General features: G+C 41.0%; 1 protein-coding gene across 1 annotated transcript in view; it reads right to left on the reverse strand.

The window, feature by feature from the left end:
* ELP3 (elongator acetyltransferase complex subunit 3) overlaps window positions 1-16,847 on the reverse strand; it is an 89,379-nt gene that overhangs the window by 45,976 nt on the left and 26,556 nt on the right. The window contains exons 8-9 of the mRNA XM_054820511.1: window positions 13,455-13,616; window positions 9,715-9,841 (exon numbers count right to left, since the gene is read on the reverse strand). Coding sequence (XP_054676486.1) covers window positions 9,715-9,841; window positions 13,455-13,616 — 289 coding nt within the window. The remainder of the gene's footprint in view (window positions 1-9,714; window positions 9,842-13,454; window positions 13,617-16,847) is intronic.

Below are 16,847 nucleotides of genomic sequence, written 5' to 3' on the forward strand. Positions count from 1 at the left end.
TTAGTTCAAAATTTGCATTTTCCCCTCTTTCTTGTAAATGCTAGGATAATTAAAATGTAATGATAGGATCTGCATTCGCTGATACTGACAATGGCCTACTGACCGAGAAGTACAGACTAAATTGTGCCTTTTTACAGCCTGGGAACACACGCGTTGTCAAGCACAGGGTGTCACCTGGGAAGCAGGGAAATGCAGTGCCAACAGCAAGCCAAGAAGTGGTCATTTGAAAGTCACTTAACATCAATATCTTTCAATTATGTGACCTTAGACTTCCTATTAAGTTACCAGAAGATAGGAAGATACTACTTGTTAGCTGCTCCGAACACCAGCTGTTGGCAGAGTCTGACTTGTGATAAATGAGCAGGTTTTAGATTGAGCTTATCACTCAGTGGGATAATGATGAAAAAGAATCGTGTTTACTGCGATGCATATTAAGGGCATATATGTCACATACCGTGATCGTACACAAAAACCAGCAGAGCACACGTGAGCGCGAAAGCAATGCAGGGCATCCAGTGATGATAAAGCAGATCAATGCTCCTTGAAAGGAAAGCAAACTCTCTAGTATTTCACCTGCGGCAAGCTGGAGCTTGTTGTTCTGCTGACTGTGTGCACACCCACTCTTCAAGGTATCTCTGCCTGACACTTATTTTAAATACACAGAATTAAAATATATTAGAAAAATGTTCTGATTGTAACCTGGGGAATTCCCCAAGTTGCCCTGGGTTTATATGAAGATGGTATGTTGATATTACTTGTGCCAAATACACCACTGTTTCTTAGGTCCATCGGGTGTTATCTTGCCTCAAAGAGCAACGCTTTCTGTCCATTCAAATATTCTTTGGAGGAGTGACTTTACAGTGCAATTAGTAAATCCTGTTGCCGAATCAGCAATGTTTGATGCAAACACAGTACAACACGGCATCATTTTTAATTAGGCTCTTCTGAAATGCACACGTTACTTTATATATGGTGCCATGAATCTCTATAAAACCGACTCAAAGGTTAACGTAAAGGAGAAATAAATAAGTCACTTCTGCTTAACGTCTGCGCTCATGACAAAGACTCCTACAGATGGAACGAGGGGGCAAAAAGTTTTTAAAAGCAGATGATCCAAATTTCCAGCTCTCCTGAGAGCACCTGTAAAGCACTCTGCAGTCAAGGGAGGAAAGACCATTTCCCAGTTAATTGTTATAACTTTCCTGACTATTTGACAGGTACATAATAAAATCCTTTCAGTTCCTGACACATTCAAGCTGTCAAATTTCACCATACAGTCTGAAAATATGATTATGGAAACTACTAAGGTAAGGAAACAGTGACATAACCCCCAACATTTCTGCCCTAAGGGTCAGTTTTGCAATGATGAACAACATCTATTTTTAGCCCATCTGCCCGCAAATCTCTTCAACGCTAGTACATATTAGTGTGTAGAAAAACAGCACGTCAGAGGTTGTAGCATGGTAATGCACAGTAGGTGAAATGGGAAAGTTTGTTTTGTATTAATTTTGCATATTCATTTTGCTAGTCTTTAAATTCCAAAAGGAAGAGGCTCAAAATGCTGAAGAAGTTTAGCAGTAGCACATCACTGAAGACCTTGATGTGTCTTATTGAACTATTACAATAGCACACATTAACAAAAACTTATGTTTTGGGTTGCTACTTAACAGAATAATCTACGTGCTTACTTGAGGATGTTCTATAATGCCTCATATGTAAACTCTGAGCGACAAATAAGAAAAGTGGATTTGTCTGCTAACGTCCAGCGGGAAGAGTGTAAAGGACCTTGTCATTCACCCTTGCAGATGCAGAAAGCTGTTATGTCTCCTCCCTTCCCCGACAGCCTCAAACCCCCCAAATCCACATGCCAAAGGGAACTTTTCCAGAAGGGTCTGACACAAGTGAATCCTCACGATCTTGAGCTTCGCTAAGAACACTTTATCACATTGAACCCAGGAACAAACTGCTCTTGGGGTGCAAAGCAACAATTACAGTGGAGACAAACTAATTGACAGGAGCATTTAGCCCACAGATGCGAAGCTGTTTTCAGCGAGTTATTTACTAAGACTATGCACCTCAGTGTCATAAATACCCTAATTCTCTACATGGTGTAGGAAACTGCTGCTGCCAGACGAGGAAGGAACATGCCTGCCTCCCATCCCATCCCTCCCACGGTCTCTTTTTACCCCCAGACTGTCAGGATCTACAGGTTGTCTCCTATCTAACACTGTTGGATAGCTGCTCTATCCAAGTTTGCACAGAACTTACCACAAGGAGATCCTAGTCTGTGACAGTCCCTGCTGCTGCTAGAATACAACTCAATAGTGAGAGGAGACATTTAACATTTGGAAGAGGCCTTGGGCATCAGCAGCATGACCTTGGAGCGTGGTTTTGACTCCTGAACACAGTATCTATCCGAACACCAAGACAAATCTCTCCAGATTGTGCTCACTGCACCGAGCAGTCCCATCTGCTTAGTCTTGCAGGTGCTCCAAGTGAGTCTCCATTTATTACGCAGTTTTGGAGAAACCCATGAGAATACCTCAATCAATTTGCTGTGAAGTTTCACCTTCACTTTTACCAAGCACAGAACTCTGGGTTTTATGTTTCTGGGAGGGTCAGCTTTTCCCTAGGGCTAAGAATGGGAAATATAGCATTTTTCATTGTCTTAAGTACACGAGTTTTGCAACGCAGATCCCTTTAAAGTATGTCTTCTACCCTAAAAAACATTGAGACCAGCAAGTCTATAATGTTTTTGATAATCTAATCCTCCTTCATCAGACCTTTCCATAAGGAGCATCAATACAGCCATGTGCTCTCTCCCACCCCACTCAGCTCTGCAAAAGCTTCTCTCATTTATTACGCTCACAATAAAACCATTATGCTTTTCCAGTATGCTTTTTTTATTATTATTAAAAAACAACCCCAACAACTAACTCCTCAAAGATTTAATTTGGACATCGTGGTTTATCCACCCTGACAGCAAACATTCAGTTGCTGCCGATGATTTGTGGCAATACATATTTTACCAAATGATGCTCTCTCTGCTTAAATGCCTGGCAAATTTGTACTCTCTATTGAAGACACATCCCTTTATTCCTGCGCTTCTTTCCATTTGGCTGTATGTTCCCAGCCATATGCTCATTATTGACTTCAGCAGCAAGGGGCCTTAGTGAAAGAGCCCCAGAAAACAACTTCTGAATGCTGGCTTGAAAAACCTCCGCTTGAATAGACAGAGCAACCGTATGGACCTATGCAACCTGCAGCGGTCTGGGGACTGTTAAGTGCAGAAATGATCTTTTAGTTCAGGTATAAAAAGGGTCTCAACTGTACCTTTACATTTAGCAGAAGCTTTTTCTGGATGGGAGGCTATTTTAAAGGTAGCGATTGTTATCGTAACTTTTACCGCTGGCACACTGGAGGGAAACGTGCATGTGGGCAAAATACTAATTCAGAAAGACAAAGGAAGCAATCCAAGACCCATAAGAAATGTGGTTTTTCCACATAGCCTTGCAATTTATCACGTCCATACTATTGGTATAGAAATACATACTGTTTCTGTGCAGTACAACGCAACATAGCAAAGATCGCTCTTACTACTGAAACTCCCATCCTCTGCATTTTCTGGTTTAAATTGTGACACCCTATTCAGGTTAAGCACGGATCCCCAAACGATGCCGAAGATAAAGGACCAGTTTTACCTGTACTATTCAACTGACTCAGCTATTCTGCTCCTGCGCATCAAGGGCCGCAGCTTTAACTTCTACTTCTTTCCTACGTCACACGTATCCGGAGAGGAGTCTGACCCAGAGCTGCAGCAAACACACTCAGCGAGCAAATAAAAGTTATTTCCACAGAGCCACTGGAGAGGGAAAGAAGCTTTGTACACACAATTCAACCATCTGCAGAAGTGGGCACACACTGGGGCTTTATCTAGATATTTTATCCGCAGAAATACGAGTGCAATTATCTGTGAAAATAGTTTCTAAAAATAGACTGTTCCTTACTACCATGATTCTCATTAACATAAAAATTACCATGGCGTTGGCCATAGTTCATGAAACTATAATTGTTTCCAAAGTGAAGAGCTTTTTAGCTCTAACATTTACTAAGACTCCAAGAGAAGCTCTACTAACTGAAGGACTGATCATTAAATACTGCCTAATCTGTTTCTGTAAATGTGCCCATGGAAAAAAAAAAAAGATTAATTTTCAGAGGTAATGCTGGCTACCTGCCAATAATAGTGTTTCAATGAGATGTTTAGTAGGAATTGAAAGGAAAATCATATGCCCCACTAAACATTTCAGAGCTATATTTAAAAACACAGATAATTGTCTTCCCAAAAGAGTAAAAATCAATGTAGATCAACAGTTTAACTGTCTTTTATTACAGTTATTAAAAGCTCCTGATAGAGGTGCAATATATTAGTTTCATTACAAATTTCATCTCTTTGATAAAAATGAGAGCCCTCAGGAAAACTATCTCATTTACAGCTAAAGGCAATACAGTAGTATTTAAAGTTTTACAACAACATCAAATACGTTGCAAAGAGAAAGGACACTTGTATTACCCGCTGCATTACTTGCCCATTATTTTTCTCTTGTGTTCAATACACCCAGGGAGGCTGTAGCCCTCTGCACAGCTCACACTTGGATCACAGATGCATCAGGCATTTCACTAAAATGAGGCTATTTCTGGGAAATGCTTATTTTGCAATTCCTTCAGGAAAAAAAAACCCAACCAAAAAAACCAGCCTGACATATGACTGTAAGAAAAGGAATTTTCAGCAGACTACAATCATTCATTGATTGCATCTTCTTTAAAGCACGTAAGAACAGCTCTGCTGAATTGAACCAAAAATCTCTTCAGTCTGATACCTGTCTCCAGTACTGACCATTAAATGGTCCTGCCTATGCTCTTACCCTCATCATCTTATTTCTACGAGGCTTTAGATGGAGAGTCTCAAGCCAGAGGACCTCCTCATCGATCTCCTCAAGGAAAAATAGCTTCTCAGCAACTGAAGGCCTATCCAATATTTCCAAGCAGCATCCACCAGCTCCCATGCGCCTTCAGAGCTGGAGGGTTCTGCCAGCTGACACTTCCCCTGACGCTTCCCACACTTGAAATTTCTCATTTTCTGGCTCTCCTCCCCATTTCCTTTCCTTTTTTCTGCTCCCCAGATTTATTTCATCTATGAAGGGTCTTTAAAGTTGTTCAAGATGGGCTCACAGCCATCCCTCCCAGAGGGCCAAGAGGAACAGCAACAGTAAATCATGCTTAGGCAAAGACCATAAAAATAAAATAAAGGCAAACCTAGCAATATCTGCTCCATTAATAAATGTTGCTAGCTTAGTAATATTTATTCTAGAGCAGATACGGTTTGTTGATTACACTATTGCCACTCAGTGGCTTTGCAGAAACAGAATGAGGAATTAGTAACAGCATCCTGGGAATTCTTTAGCCTCCTAAAGTTTTTGCTTAAATCCAAAGTTCTGCTTGGTAGCCCTGTTGGCAAGTGTGATTCATGAATCCTTCCAACCATTTACCCCTAGAGTCACCTCATCTCTCTCGTGCTACAACAGCAAAGCTGTGTGTTTATCGCGTTCCACAGAATGAGGTGTCTGCTCTGGTAACAATTCCATTATTCCCGCTGAGTCCTTGATTTATTCTAGCTATTATTCTAATTATTTTCTCCGACCACCTGCTACGTGAGGCACTGCGAATTGGTCTTATCCGTTATGCTTGCATTTACCAACAATAAAGTAGCAGTGTGCGCGTGTATATGTGTACGCTACCTGACACTCCTGGCACAACGACACGGGTGGTGGGAGGAAGCAGAGCATACTCCCTCCCTGCAGCATTTTCCCATATGTGGAATGGGGTGGAAAGACCCAAAGTTGAAGGGAAATCCTCTGAGGCTATAAAAAGAATCAATAATAAGGGAAGAAAAGAGGCATGACGGGGGAAGGAGTGGAGAAGCACAATGTAACTGGGACACAGGACTAGTACAGCCACTCTGTTTAAAAAAAAGTATAACAATCTTCAGGATGAAGGCAGGAAAAAAAGTCACCTGTCACTTACTGTAAAAAAGTATACATATAACCAAGTTTTGCATAATTAGTAATAAACTCTCCAGGAAAAGAGTTGCTATACACACACAGAGAACTTTAAAAAAAAAAACCAAAACAAAAAAACCCCAAAGAAACCCAAAACCCCCAAAAAACCCCCCAGATAGGCTTGCAAACGAGTGGGCATCCTAGCTGCTGGATGGAAGTAGCAGGAAACACTTTGAAATCAATAGGTCATAAGGGACAGAAGCAATGTTACTCTTGAAACTGTAATTACCTGTTCAATTTGAAGAAGCACCCAGTATTTTCAGTATGCAGTCAGCACAATCAGCAAGTTATTATCTTCCCAGGAGAAGCCCCTATATTTAATATATCAACTGGTAACGAAGGCAAGGCGCTTAGACCTCCTTCTAAAGTCATCTGGTTCCTTTTCATCCTACCTTTCCCTGGTCTGAAAAGCAGGATGGCTAGAAAGGTTAGTATCACAACAACTTTTTTTGCCCCAAACTTATTTAGAACTATTACAAAATCCAAAACCTGTAAGGATCCTTGATAAGCCGCAGGTGTCTGTCCCAAAAAGTCAGAGGTATCTGATAGGAAGATTATGTATTTTTGTGAACTAGGAGAATACTGCATAAAAGCGCATGACCGCTGCTCGTGAACAGCTTAGTACTGTTGCAAGAACACAAACTCCGTTCCCCTCTTTGCTCTCACATTATTTTTTATGTAGTAGAAGTGTCTAAATATTTACCAGCGCAGACTAACATTTATACAGCACAACATATAAAGAGGTTGTTTTAATAACTCAAAACCGTGATACAAAATTTTAAGGTAGGAAATAGACAATGTACTATCTAGCTGAATTCCCAGGAAAGAAGGAATTACTGTCTGTTGCATATTTCTATTATGTTCACCAGTGCAGGGCTCTGGGAAAAAAAAACAAAACCACAAAACAAGAGGGTTGTGTTTACCCTCTATTCTCTCCTATTCAAGACAAAGGATCTTTTAAAAACAAATTAGAAAGCATTTAAGATAGGATGAGAAAGGCAGGGAAGGTAAGAGGAAGAGGGTAGCTCTCTCTTGTTTACCGTTCCATCTTGAAATATGTCAGAGTGATCCACAACCTCTCCACTCTCATTCCCTGCAGCTCCATTCTCCGAAATGCACGGCCATCAGTTAGTCGGGCATCGACTCTGCAGCTGCCTCTTTCACACAGATCTCTTTTCATGTGCCATCTGGTCTCAGACCACAGTGGAGACCCTGTGCACCTCACCAACACAGGCATTTTTGATTCCTCCTTTTGTCTCCTTTCCCATACTCCCTTCTCTAAACCACGCAGGTATAATTCTTCTCCATGTTGATGTGATCTATCACCTCTTCCCCACCAGCCCGCCTCTCCAACTCCCATTTTTCTTCCTCGCTCTGCAGCAATCACATTACTTCTTGAGGGCTTCATCCTCCACACCGATTACTCATCCTCCAACTTCTCATCTGTATTTTCACTGGCATCAAATCTTAATTTTATCTGTGAGTCCCACTTCAAACTTCTGAACTCATTCACAGGGCTGTCACTTGAGTTGGTCTTCACCCCATCACCCTCTCCGTATTCTTGAATCCCCTCTCAAACTATCACCTAGTTTTCTTCCTCCTCTGCTTAGCATTTCTCTTTCCTGGCCCTCCAACCAGCCTTTTTGCCAATGCCAGCCCTTCGGCAAAAAATTTTGGTCTTATCTTAACCCCTCCTTTTCAAAATGGAAAAATTTCTTAATTCTCCTTGGGTCTCATTCTCGTGCACTCTCATTTTTCCCCATCACAACATGCAAATTCCTTCCTGCCACATCCTGGAGCTGTCCCACCATCAACATTGGTCTTCCCAGCTCCTAAATCCAAGAGACTTCTCCGACAGAAATAGTCTAAACCAGTTGACCTTCTCTCCTCTGTTTTCTCCTTCTCTTGCTCTTCTACGCTCAGCTATTTTTCCAGCTTTCTTTTAATCCCTCCCTCTCACAATTCCAGCCTCTTCACCATATTCTTGACTCCTCTTTCTGAAAACTTTGCCTTCTGCTCCTTCTGTTTCTGCAAAAGTTGTCATTACTAAATGGACAAAATACAGCATTGCATTACCGTTCCCCTAACAAGCAGGGGAGCCTGCTGGCCTGCAAAAACTGGAGGCAGCTCAGCATCACTTGAAGTTATACCTTTTAAACAGACTCCTCAAATCTCCTACGATGAAATAGGAACAACTCCAGATCCGACAGTGGAAAAGCCTTAGCCATTTATCATGAATAAGCAGCAAAGCATAATAATAATAATCACTAAATACTTTCTATGGAAGCTTGTAATTCTGCCTTAAATAATCCCTCCCTCTTCAGTTTTACATCTTGCAAATACCTTAGATTATGGTCTCCTCTTTGCTGGGTCTTACCCAAGGTTAGCTCTTTAAATCTTTTAGTCAGTGTTGCTATTCTTCCTCCACAAATTCTCTCCAGTCTATTATTACCTCAGTAATGACAGGCCCATAAAGAACCCAGAACTACAGCTAGAATGGGATATTAAGTAAGAGACTCGGGTTTTGCTGTACCCTGCATAACAAGTAATTCTATGAAAACACAGCTAATGTGATGTCCACCCTCTATCTCCTTCAGCACGGTAAGAAGATAATCCAGGAGCAGAGTCTGAGGCAGGAATTTTGAATTAACTTTCAGCTCTGTCACTGATTTCCCCTCTAGTTTCATGCACATCACTTTGCCCCAGCCTCTTTGTCACACAAACGTAATATTTGCCGAGTACTATGACATTATGTTTATGAAAAGCTCAAGGAATTCTGCACAAAACCCCTTACATAAAGTACTGACCACGATTTTCAGAATTTCCTTTGTGTACTGTACAGCTGTGGTTTTGATTGCTTTTTTCTAGACGTGTCTGTTTGCAGTGTACCAAGCTAAACCCCTGCTTTCTGCCTGCACTTCTAATCAATATATTCCATCGCATTGATAGCTGTTTAGTGCCAGAAAGCACCTAGTCTGACCTTGCACAGAAATGTACCTGTGATTTCTCTATCATGACTGCAATTTCTGCACTATTTTAAAAAGATGACCAGTTTTGACTTTAAAAAAAATGAAAAAAATCTACCATGCTATTAAAGTGGTTAATTCCCTACACTGTTTACCATTTGTTCTTTTTTTTATTTCAATTTCTCTAGAAATAATTTTATATTTTCTTCCACATCATTGATAAAGGTATTGAATAGCACTAAGCCAAGAACAAGGATACTATATAATACACGTACCTATACGCTCTACTTTGCGATTAATTACCTCTGAGATAGCATGCTTTTAACTTTCAATCATTTACTATTGTAAACCCGAGGAAAGAAAACCACCTTGGAAAAAAGTAAGAGCCCTAGTTCATATCGGAAGAGCTATATTCCACAGAGAGCCGAGTGACTCAGTCTTTCATGAGGCAAGGATATAATTTTCTGGATGAAGTAGTTCAACAAATCTTTCTCACCCTCCACCTTCAAAAATGAATTTTAAATTATTTGTCCTTAAGAAACAATTCTGGCCTGGATCATAACTAATAGCGCAGCTAAGAAAGAGAAGCTGGAACAAACCAGAAACTCCCGGTTATTTCAAGCCATACTCACAACGAACTGGTCCATGTCCCTTTCAAGCCCCATGTTTGGTAGATCAGGCATCATGTGTGCCACAACTTTAAACCCGGCATCCTTGGCTAAGTGAAAAGACTCGCACACAGCCTTCACGGTGTGACCTCTGGGAAGAGAGAAAAGAGTTCCAGGATTACACAGAAAAAGATATATTTTGATAGAGATTATTCTCTAGGAAGTGAGAAGGGTTGAGTTTTATTATCAGTTTATCACCACTCAAGTCTTGGAACGTGGTTGCTAATAAACTACACTAGGGGCTAAAAGTAGTCCAGTTTGCTACTTCTATAGCAGGTGAACCACACCAAGGCTGCAGCTATTCAAATCACAGCCTGAGAAACTTTGGAAAGCTGCTGAAATTCATTTTGTAAAGCAATGACACAAGTTGAGGCCACAGGACAAGCTAGGACACGCGGCACCGAAGACTGTGTATAATCAACATGAAGCATAACCAGAAACAAAAGCAACAGAAGAGGAAAAGGAGAAGGATGGGGTCTAAGTAAAACCAGCTAGCTAGAAAATCATCCTGCAACATGCTTGCCAAAAATACTCAAGTCCTCGTTCTTAACTCTTCCTAACTTCTGAAAGGTGCCAAACTGAAACATAGGCTGGATTGGGACTCTCAAAGGATTTCGTGCTGTTCTCCACCGACATCAAACCAAACTAACTCAAGGCTTGCTCTGCTGGAGCTTGGTAAGAGTAGGAGCACGAATGACTGTGGGAACAAAGGTTGGATCTCACATAACTCACTAGCCTTAAAGCAAACTCTTCTCTCTCCTTCCACCTCTATGGTGTAGTAGCCTTCTGCCTCCACAACAGCAATCGCTATCACTATAAACAGCAACGAGGAGGTCCCCATCACATGTGACCAGTCTTCCCACAAAGTCCTTGCTTTTGCTCTTCCACAACTGGGACGGCTCTCCTACTGCTGGCTGACATTTCTGGACATTTCCTTCCTCTCCAATCCCCATTTTCTTCCCATCATACTTTCACACCAGCTCACCCCATCTTTTGGAATTCCTTGCCAACAGTCAGCAGGCAACTCTTCTCTGCAGTCCTTTGGATGAAAAATTAACACCATCTGGGCATCTAGCAGCCTTCCAGTCCCTAAAGGGACCTACAAGAAAGCTGGAGAGGGACTGCTGACAAAGGCAGGGAGTGACAGGCCAAGGGGCATGGCCTGAAGCTGCAGGAGGGGAGATGGAGATGGGATGTGAGGCAGAAATCCTTCCCTGTGAGGGTGCTGAGGCCCTGGCACAGGGTGCCCAGAGAAGCTGGGGCTGCCCCTGGCTCCCTGGCAGTGTTCAAGGCCAGGTTGGATGGGGCTTTGGGCAACCTGGGCTAGTGGAGGGTGTCCCTGCCCATGGCAGGGGGGTTGGAACTGTATAGGCCTTAAGGTCCCTTCCAACCCAAAGCGTTCTAGGATTCTAGGATTTTTACAAATGCATGCCTTGTGCCGAGACCTAACATTAACCAAACCAGCTACCTCCCTTGTTTTAATGGCCTCTTCCTTCCTCTCTACTGGAAGATTCTGCCTCTGTTAAATCCCTACATGTAGTTTTATACCTATAGTTTTATTTATGATTTTTTTTCAGAAGTATTAACGGTGTTTTTCTGAGACTGTTCAAGGACAGTATTATTCAGGCCCTTGAGTAGCCTAAGGGGAGTAAATGGAGACTTGCTTCATAAATAAAAATTATTTTCTTATTAGAAGTGGAATTTGAGCTGCATCAATAACTTGATTATTTGATGCCTAGATCTGTTCTTGAATATTTTTCTGCCTCACAGCCACCAAAGGCAATCAAAAACCTCCACTAATGACTTATGGAACATAATAGAAAGTAATTTCCAAACAGTTAGCCTAATTGGTTGTAATCTGACATTTTGCTACAAGGAAAATATTAAAAGTTTAAAGCCAAAACACATCCCCCACAAAGTAAAACAGAAGCAAAATGAGGTAATTTCAAAAGAAAGAGAAACTTGAATCACCCTCCTCTAAAAGTATGTTCCAATTCATTGCTCTAAAAAGTTGGAGGGAGATATTTGAGTGAACAGCCTGCGTTTTCCCTGCTCTGAGACAGCCTGCAGCAAAGCCTTTTAGGAATTCTGCAACCAGCTTTGAAAAGTGCCAAAACCCTTTAAAAATATAATAATGTACAGAATTACTTCTGAGTGAAATCAAGTCAGTAATATACTATTTCATTCTTCTTCTGATTCATCAGCAGGAAAGCAAGGGTTCATTAGCAAACGTAGAAGCCAAAAGTGACATACAGCTTTGAATGATTTATGGTACCGGCTCTGATGTGACTGACAAAATTGGAGGAAAACTGAAGATGACTGAAGTGATAGCTAAGTGAGGTTTTAAAGTTCTGCCTCAGGATAGGACACTTGTAAAAGATCTGAGGTGGAAAAAAGTAAAAGCTGAAGAGAAATTAATTGTTAAATTTACAGTCTCTGTCACAATTAACTGTAAGTGAATACATCTAGCCTAAAAGTGTGATCTCGCTACAGTCCTTAGTATGGATCTTTTCCTTTGGAAAGCTCTGACATCTAGAGGAGGAAAGTACCACCTATAAATATTAGCTCTTAACTCTTGGACTACTCAATAAATGGCTTTTTCTGCCTACTGAGACCTGGAGCCTGACCATTTCATAGCAGTGACATCCTGCACTTCCATGCACCAGCAATACTACAGCTAAACCCACAGGAGGAAATTCATTTTGGATTCCTTAAGCCTCTAAAAGAAAGCATCCAACATTTTCAGTTTTGCACTACTGCCTTTAAGGTAGGTATTAACAAAAATGTGCTTTGCTTATTGAACCATAATCTCTCTGTCATTACATATGATTATGGTTGTTAAACGTCTTTGGTAGGTGACTGGAATATGCAGTAAGAACGAAGGCAAGTTCTATGAGTGTCAGAAGTGAAAAAAAAAATCAGGAAAAAAATCACTTCTTTCAAAATCTGAACAGAATTATGAGACTTGAGATAAAAAATAATAATAAAAAAAGAGATTGACTTACTTGCCTGTAAGGGATGAGATGAACAATGTGTTGCGCACTCTCCTACGTAAGACAACTGTTCTTTTAGCCATAGGTCCAATATGACAAGGAATACATCACAGACCTCTTGTCAATGTATTTTGCAATCCCTAGAGACACTGTATGCCTAGAATGACTGTGGTTAATCTTTCAACAGGTGTTGTTTCTGGTTATGCCTCAGCCTCTGTACCTGCCAGTGTCATCTCTCCTCTCCAATACTCAGCAGAAAAAGGTGTCTGGTGTAAAGAACATGCTGTTTGCTGGTATAGTACCTCCAACAGATTGTACTGCATTTTATCTACTCAAGCCTACAGATTATGAGTTATGTAGGACAAGAACTACGAGCTCTCTCTGGGCACATGCTCTACTTCACAAAAACACATTTACTTATAAAGCAATAGTAATAAAAAAGAGAAATGTACAATACAGGAAAAATATGAGTTTAAAATAAAACATCACAAATAACTCCATTTTCTCAAGCTGCGGTCTACACAAATTCATGAAGCCATTGCAGTTTATTAGTTTTTCTTAACAGACATATGGCCACACAAGCAAGGAAATGAGCTCAATGTTTCAGCATTCAGTGCTAAATGGATGTTCAAGCAAACAGGTCAAGACACACTACTCAAAAGCGGACAACGAGCAGCCACGCTCAGCTTCACACTGAAGCTTTCTCCTTACCTGTTGGTGTCCCTGGCCACGTCCTCGTACACGCTCTGCACTCCAATCTCCAGCCTCGTACAGCCGTAGGATAACATATCACTTAAATGCCGCTTCAGGCAGTAATCTGGTCTGGTCTCTATCGTTATCCCAATGCATTTTGTCAGGCTTCGTTCTGAATACCTGCAAAAAACCCCCATCCTCTATTAAAACTGAGGTGTCATAGGTAATTTCAGAAGAGTTTCCAACATCTTCCAGGTGAGAGTTTCTGTGTCACTACCAGAATTAAAAACCAGGTTGAAACCTTCAAATATCCCAGCAGCAAGGGAACCCTCAACCTTATGCATGGATGGATGAAATGATACACAAATATGCACACTAATACAAGTCTGGGGTTTGCTTTGTGTAAGAGAAAACGAGACTGCAGCAGCCTTGCAGGGCTTTTTTAAACAGTACTTGTTAGGAAGATGCTCCCAGACCAGACTGAGCCTTCAGTACTCATCATCTGAAAATAAAGCCTAGGCAAAAGGGAAAGTCAGAGTAGGCAATGAGAACTCTGTTCAATTTGGGGACAAATCAAAGGCAGTCTGAGCACTCGCTCCTGCTCAGACACTGACAGTAATACAGGACCTCACCTTAGGGAGAGTTTGTATAGTTGGTACCTTTTCATTTGATTCCCATGGTGTACAGATAGACTGCAGGGACTGGGACAAGATCCAGCTGTGTTCACACAAGAAAACATACAAGACTGTCTCTGAAAAATTCCATAAATCGCCTCCCTTTGTGAGCAAGTGGCATGCTCTCAACTTCATTGTAGTCTAATGCCGAAACAAAATTCATTGATAACCTTTTTCCCCCTCCTCTCCCATTTATCACTGGATGTCTAACAGAGACTAATTATTCCAGCTAGTACAAAAATCCTCTACTGATGACAAATGGTAAGTTACTGACCTACAAGTGAGTAAAACAAAAGAAAAAAGGAATCCAAAGCAGTCTTGAACCAAAATTCACAAAAGGAAACCATTAATCAACATAATCTCCAACACCACCAGCAAGGCTAACATTCCTTTCCATACAGGAATCACTCCACCTCACCATCTTTCCTGCAGCATATGGTGGTTGTATAACAGAGGACTGCAGCACAGGAGAAAATATTTACAGCAGGAAGAAGGAAACTTCTTCTTTTGAAACCATTTGAAACTGCAGAGAATCTGGATAAATCCCAAACCAGGATGTGGGCAGCATTAACAGCCACTGTTTGAGAGGAATATCGGTCTCTTTAATGGTCCCAAATGATGAAGATCTCAGTATTAATATTAAATGTTGCTGAAAAGAGGACACCTTGAATTAGAGAGAGATGTTATGCCGATACCTGAAAGAATATTGCACACCAAAATCACAAGGATGACTAACTTCAGCTCTTTATTAGGTGTTCTATAAAGATTCATCATCCAATTTCCAGCTCCGGATAGCTGGAAACTTCTGAATCAAAATAAATCTCCAGAGCCTACCTTAGAGCATGATGGAGGTCCCACTTGACCAAAAAAACCCCCCAAAACAACAAAAACACCCCCCACTCTCAACCTCCCCCCAAAAAACCAGCAAAAACCCCAAGTGGGCTCAGACTCACAAGGAAAATATTAACTCCCTTCAAACTGTTAAAGCCTAAGATACATAAACACCAAGATATTTGCAGGATAGACTGTAACAGCTGTCGAAATAAGCGTCTTAAAAAACCCAACAACAAACATGCAGAACATTTCAGAGTTTGTGGCTCACTAATCTGACAGACTAACCGAACAATTGTTTATCACGTCAGGGAAAACATTGCCAACGTGTGGTTCATTAACATCAGACTGAGAAACGCTCACTTTTAAAGACGTGATTTGCAAGAATTAAAGAAAGAAATTTTAGCTAAGGGGGAGAAAAAAAAAAGAAAGTGAGCAGATAACTCACTCATTGTGCCAGAGGGTACACGTTCACATGAAGCACCTGCAATCATGGCTAGAAATACTGAGGGGAGAAAAAAATAATTATATCCCCCTCCCAAGCAAATTTATGGCCAAGATATAAAATGCTGAATCTAATAAACACCAACAGACCCTAAAGTTTAGCACCTGCTAGGGCACCAACGGGATTTCAGTATGGTGTAATGGCTGGTAAAGTTGCCTTGCCTAACTCTACGCTGAAAAGAGAAGCGTGTCTTAATGAGAACCAGAAAAGCAAAACAAAGCCGAACCCAAACCATATTTAAAAAAAGACCACAGATTCCTTTTAACTAATGGAAAACAAGGAAGGAGTGAGTGACAGCCAACCTTCAATGGAAGGTGATTCTGACAACACATCTCCATCATTTCTCGAATAAAGAAAAGAAAATTTGACTTTTCTTCTGTTTTTTCTCAACTTTTAAACTTTAAACACTCATTTGGATATTCAATTTTTTTCCTATTTGCAAAATGAGCAATTCTATTTCACTTGAAATCCAATACTAAAACTAAGAACAGGTACAAATTGTAAGATTATAAGTTAAGAAGCCAAACACAGAGTATCAGAAGTGGACATGAATTAAAAACTTTACTAGATTTACGTAACCTGACATTTTATAGAAGGAGTTATCAAATAGTACCCATAAAAGCTGTATGGATCATCATTATGCAGCACAAAGCTGCACTATACAACTAAGTTAAATTTTTCATTTTTTAAAAATAAATCTGTCAGCATTTAACATTTAGTTTCACCATTTCCCTATGCATGATCAGCACCTCCTTCGCTGACCGAATCCATGGCAAACTATGAGAGAGCGCTCGGGTGCCCAATACGATCCCCTGCCACGGGCACTACTTCTCACCCCAAGCCACCACCTAGCAAGAGCAGATCTTACAAATAAAGACCAAGGCAAAGAAATGCTGCATATCTCAGCCTCTTCCTGTGTCCTTCATCATGGAGCTGCCTGCCTCATCCAGCAGCAGACTCACATTTTCTTGTGTCTTCATTTGCTGACAATGTACCTATGGAAGTCCTTCTTGTTGTCCTATAATCCCTTGGAGTTTCACCTCCAGCTAAACTTTCCTAATGTGCCTGTATCCTTCCTGGGTATCCCACATCTCCTTTCACCTTCTGCACACAGTCCTTTTCCAACGTTTGAGCTCTAACAGGACTTCCCCATTTAGCAGTTAAGCAAAGCTGAGGACCTGTCAGGCCTCTTGGTTTCCTGCGCATCAAGATGCAATGTGTTTGCAATTAGAGGAGGTTGTCCTGGAAAATCAGCTAAGCTCACGTGGACTTATTCACCCTTCAGGGCATCCTCCCTTTTGGTTCAAGTCTGTTGTCCTGAATTCTGACTTCTTTATTCTGCTACTCACATCCCCCAGGATCTTAAACTCTAACATCTCAGGGTCATTGTAGCCAAGACCA

The sequence above is a fragment of the Grus americana genome, chromosome 3 (assembly GCF_028858705.1).
Source record: "Grus americana isolate bGruAme1 chromosome 3, bGruAme1.mat, whole genome shotgun sequence".
NCBI classification, from domain to species: Eukaryota; Metazoa; Chordata; class Aves; order Gruiformes; family Gruidae; genus Grus; species Grus americana.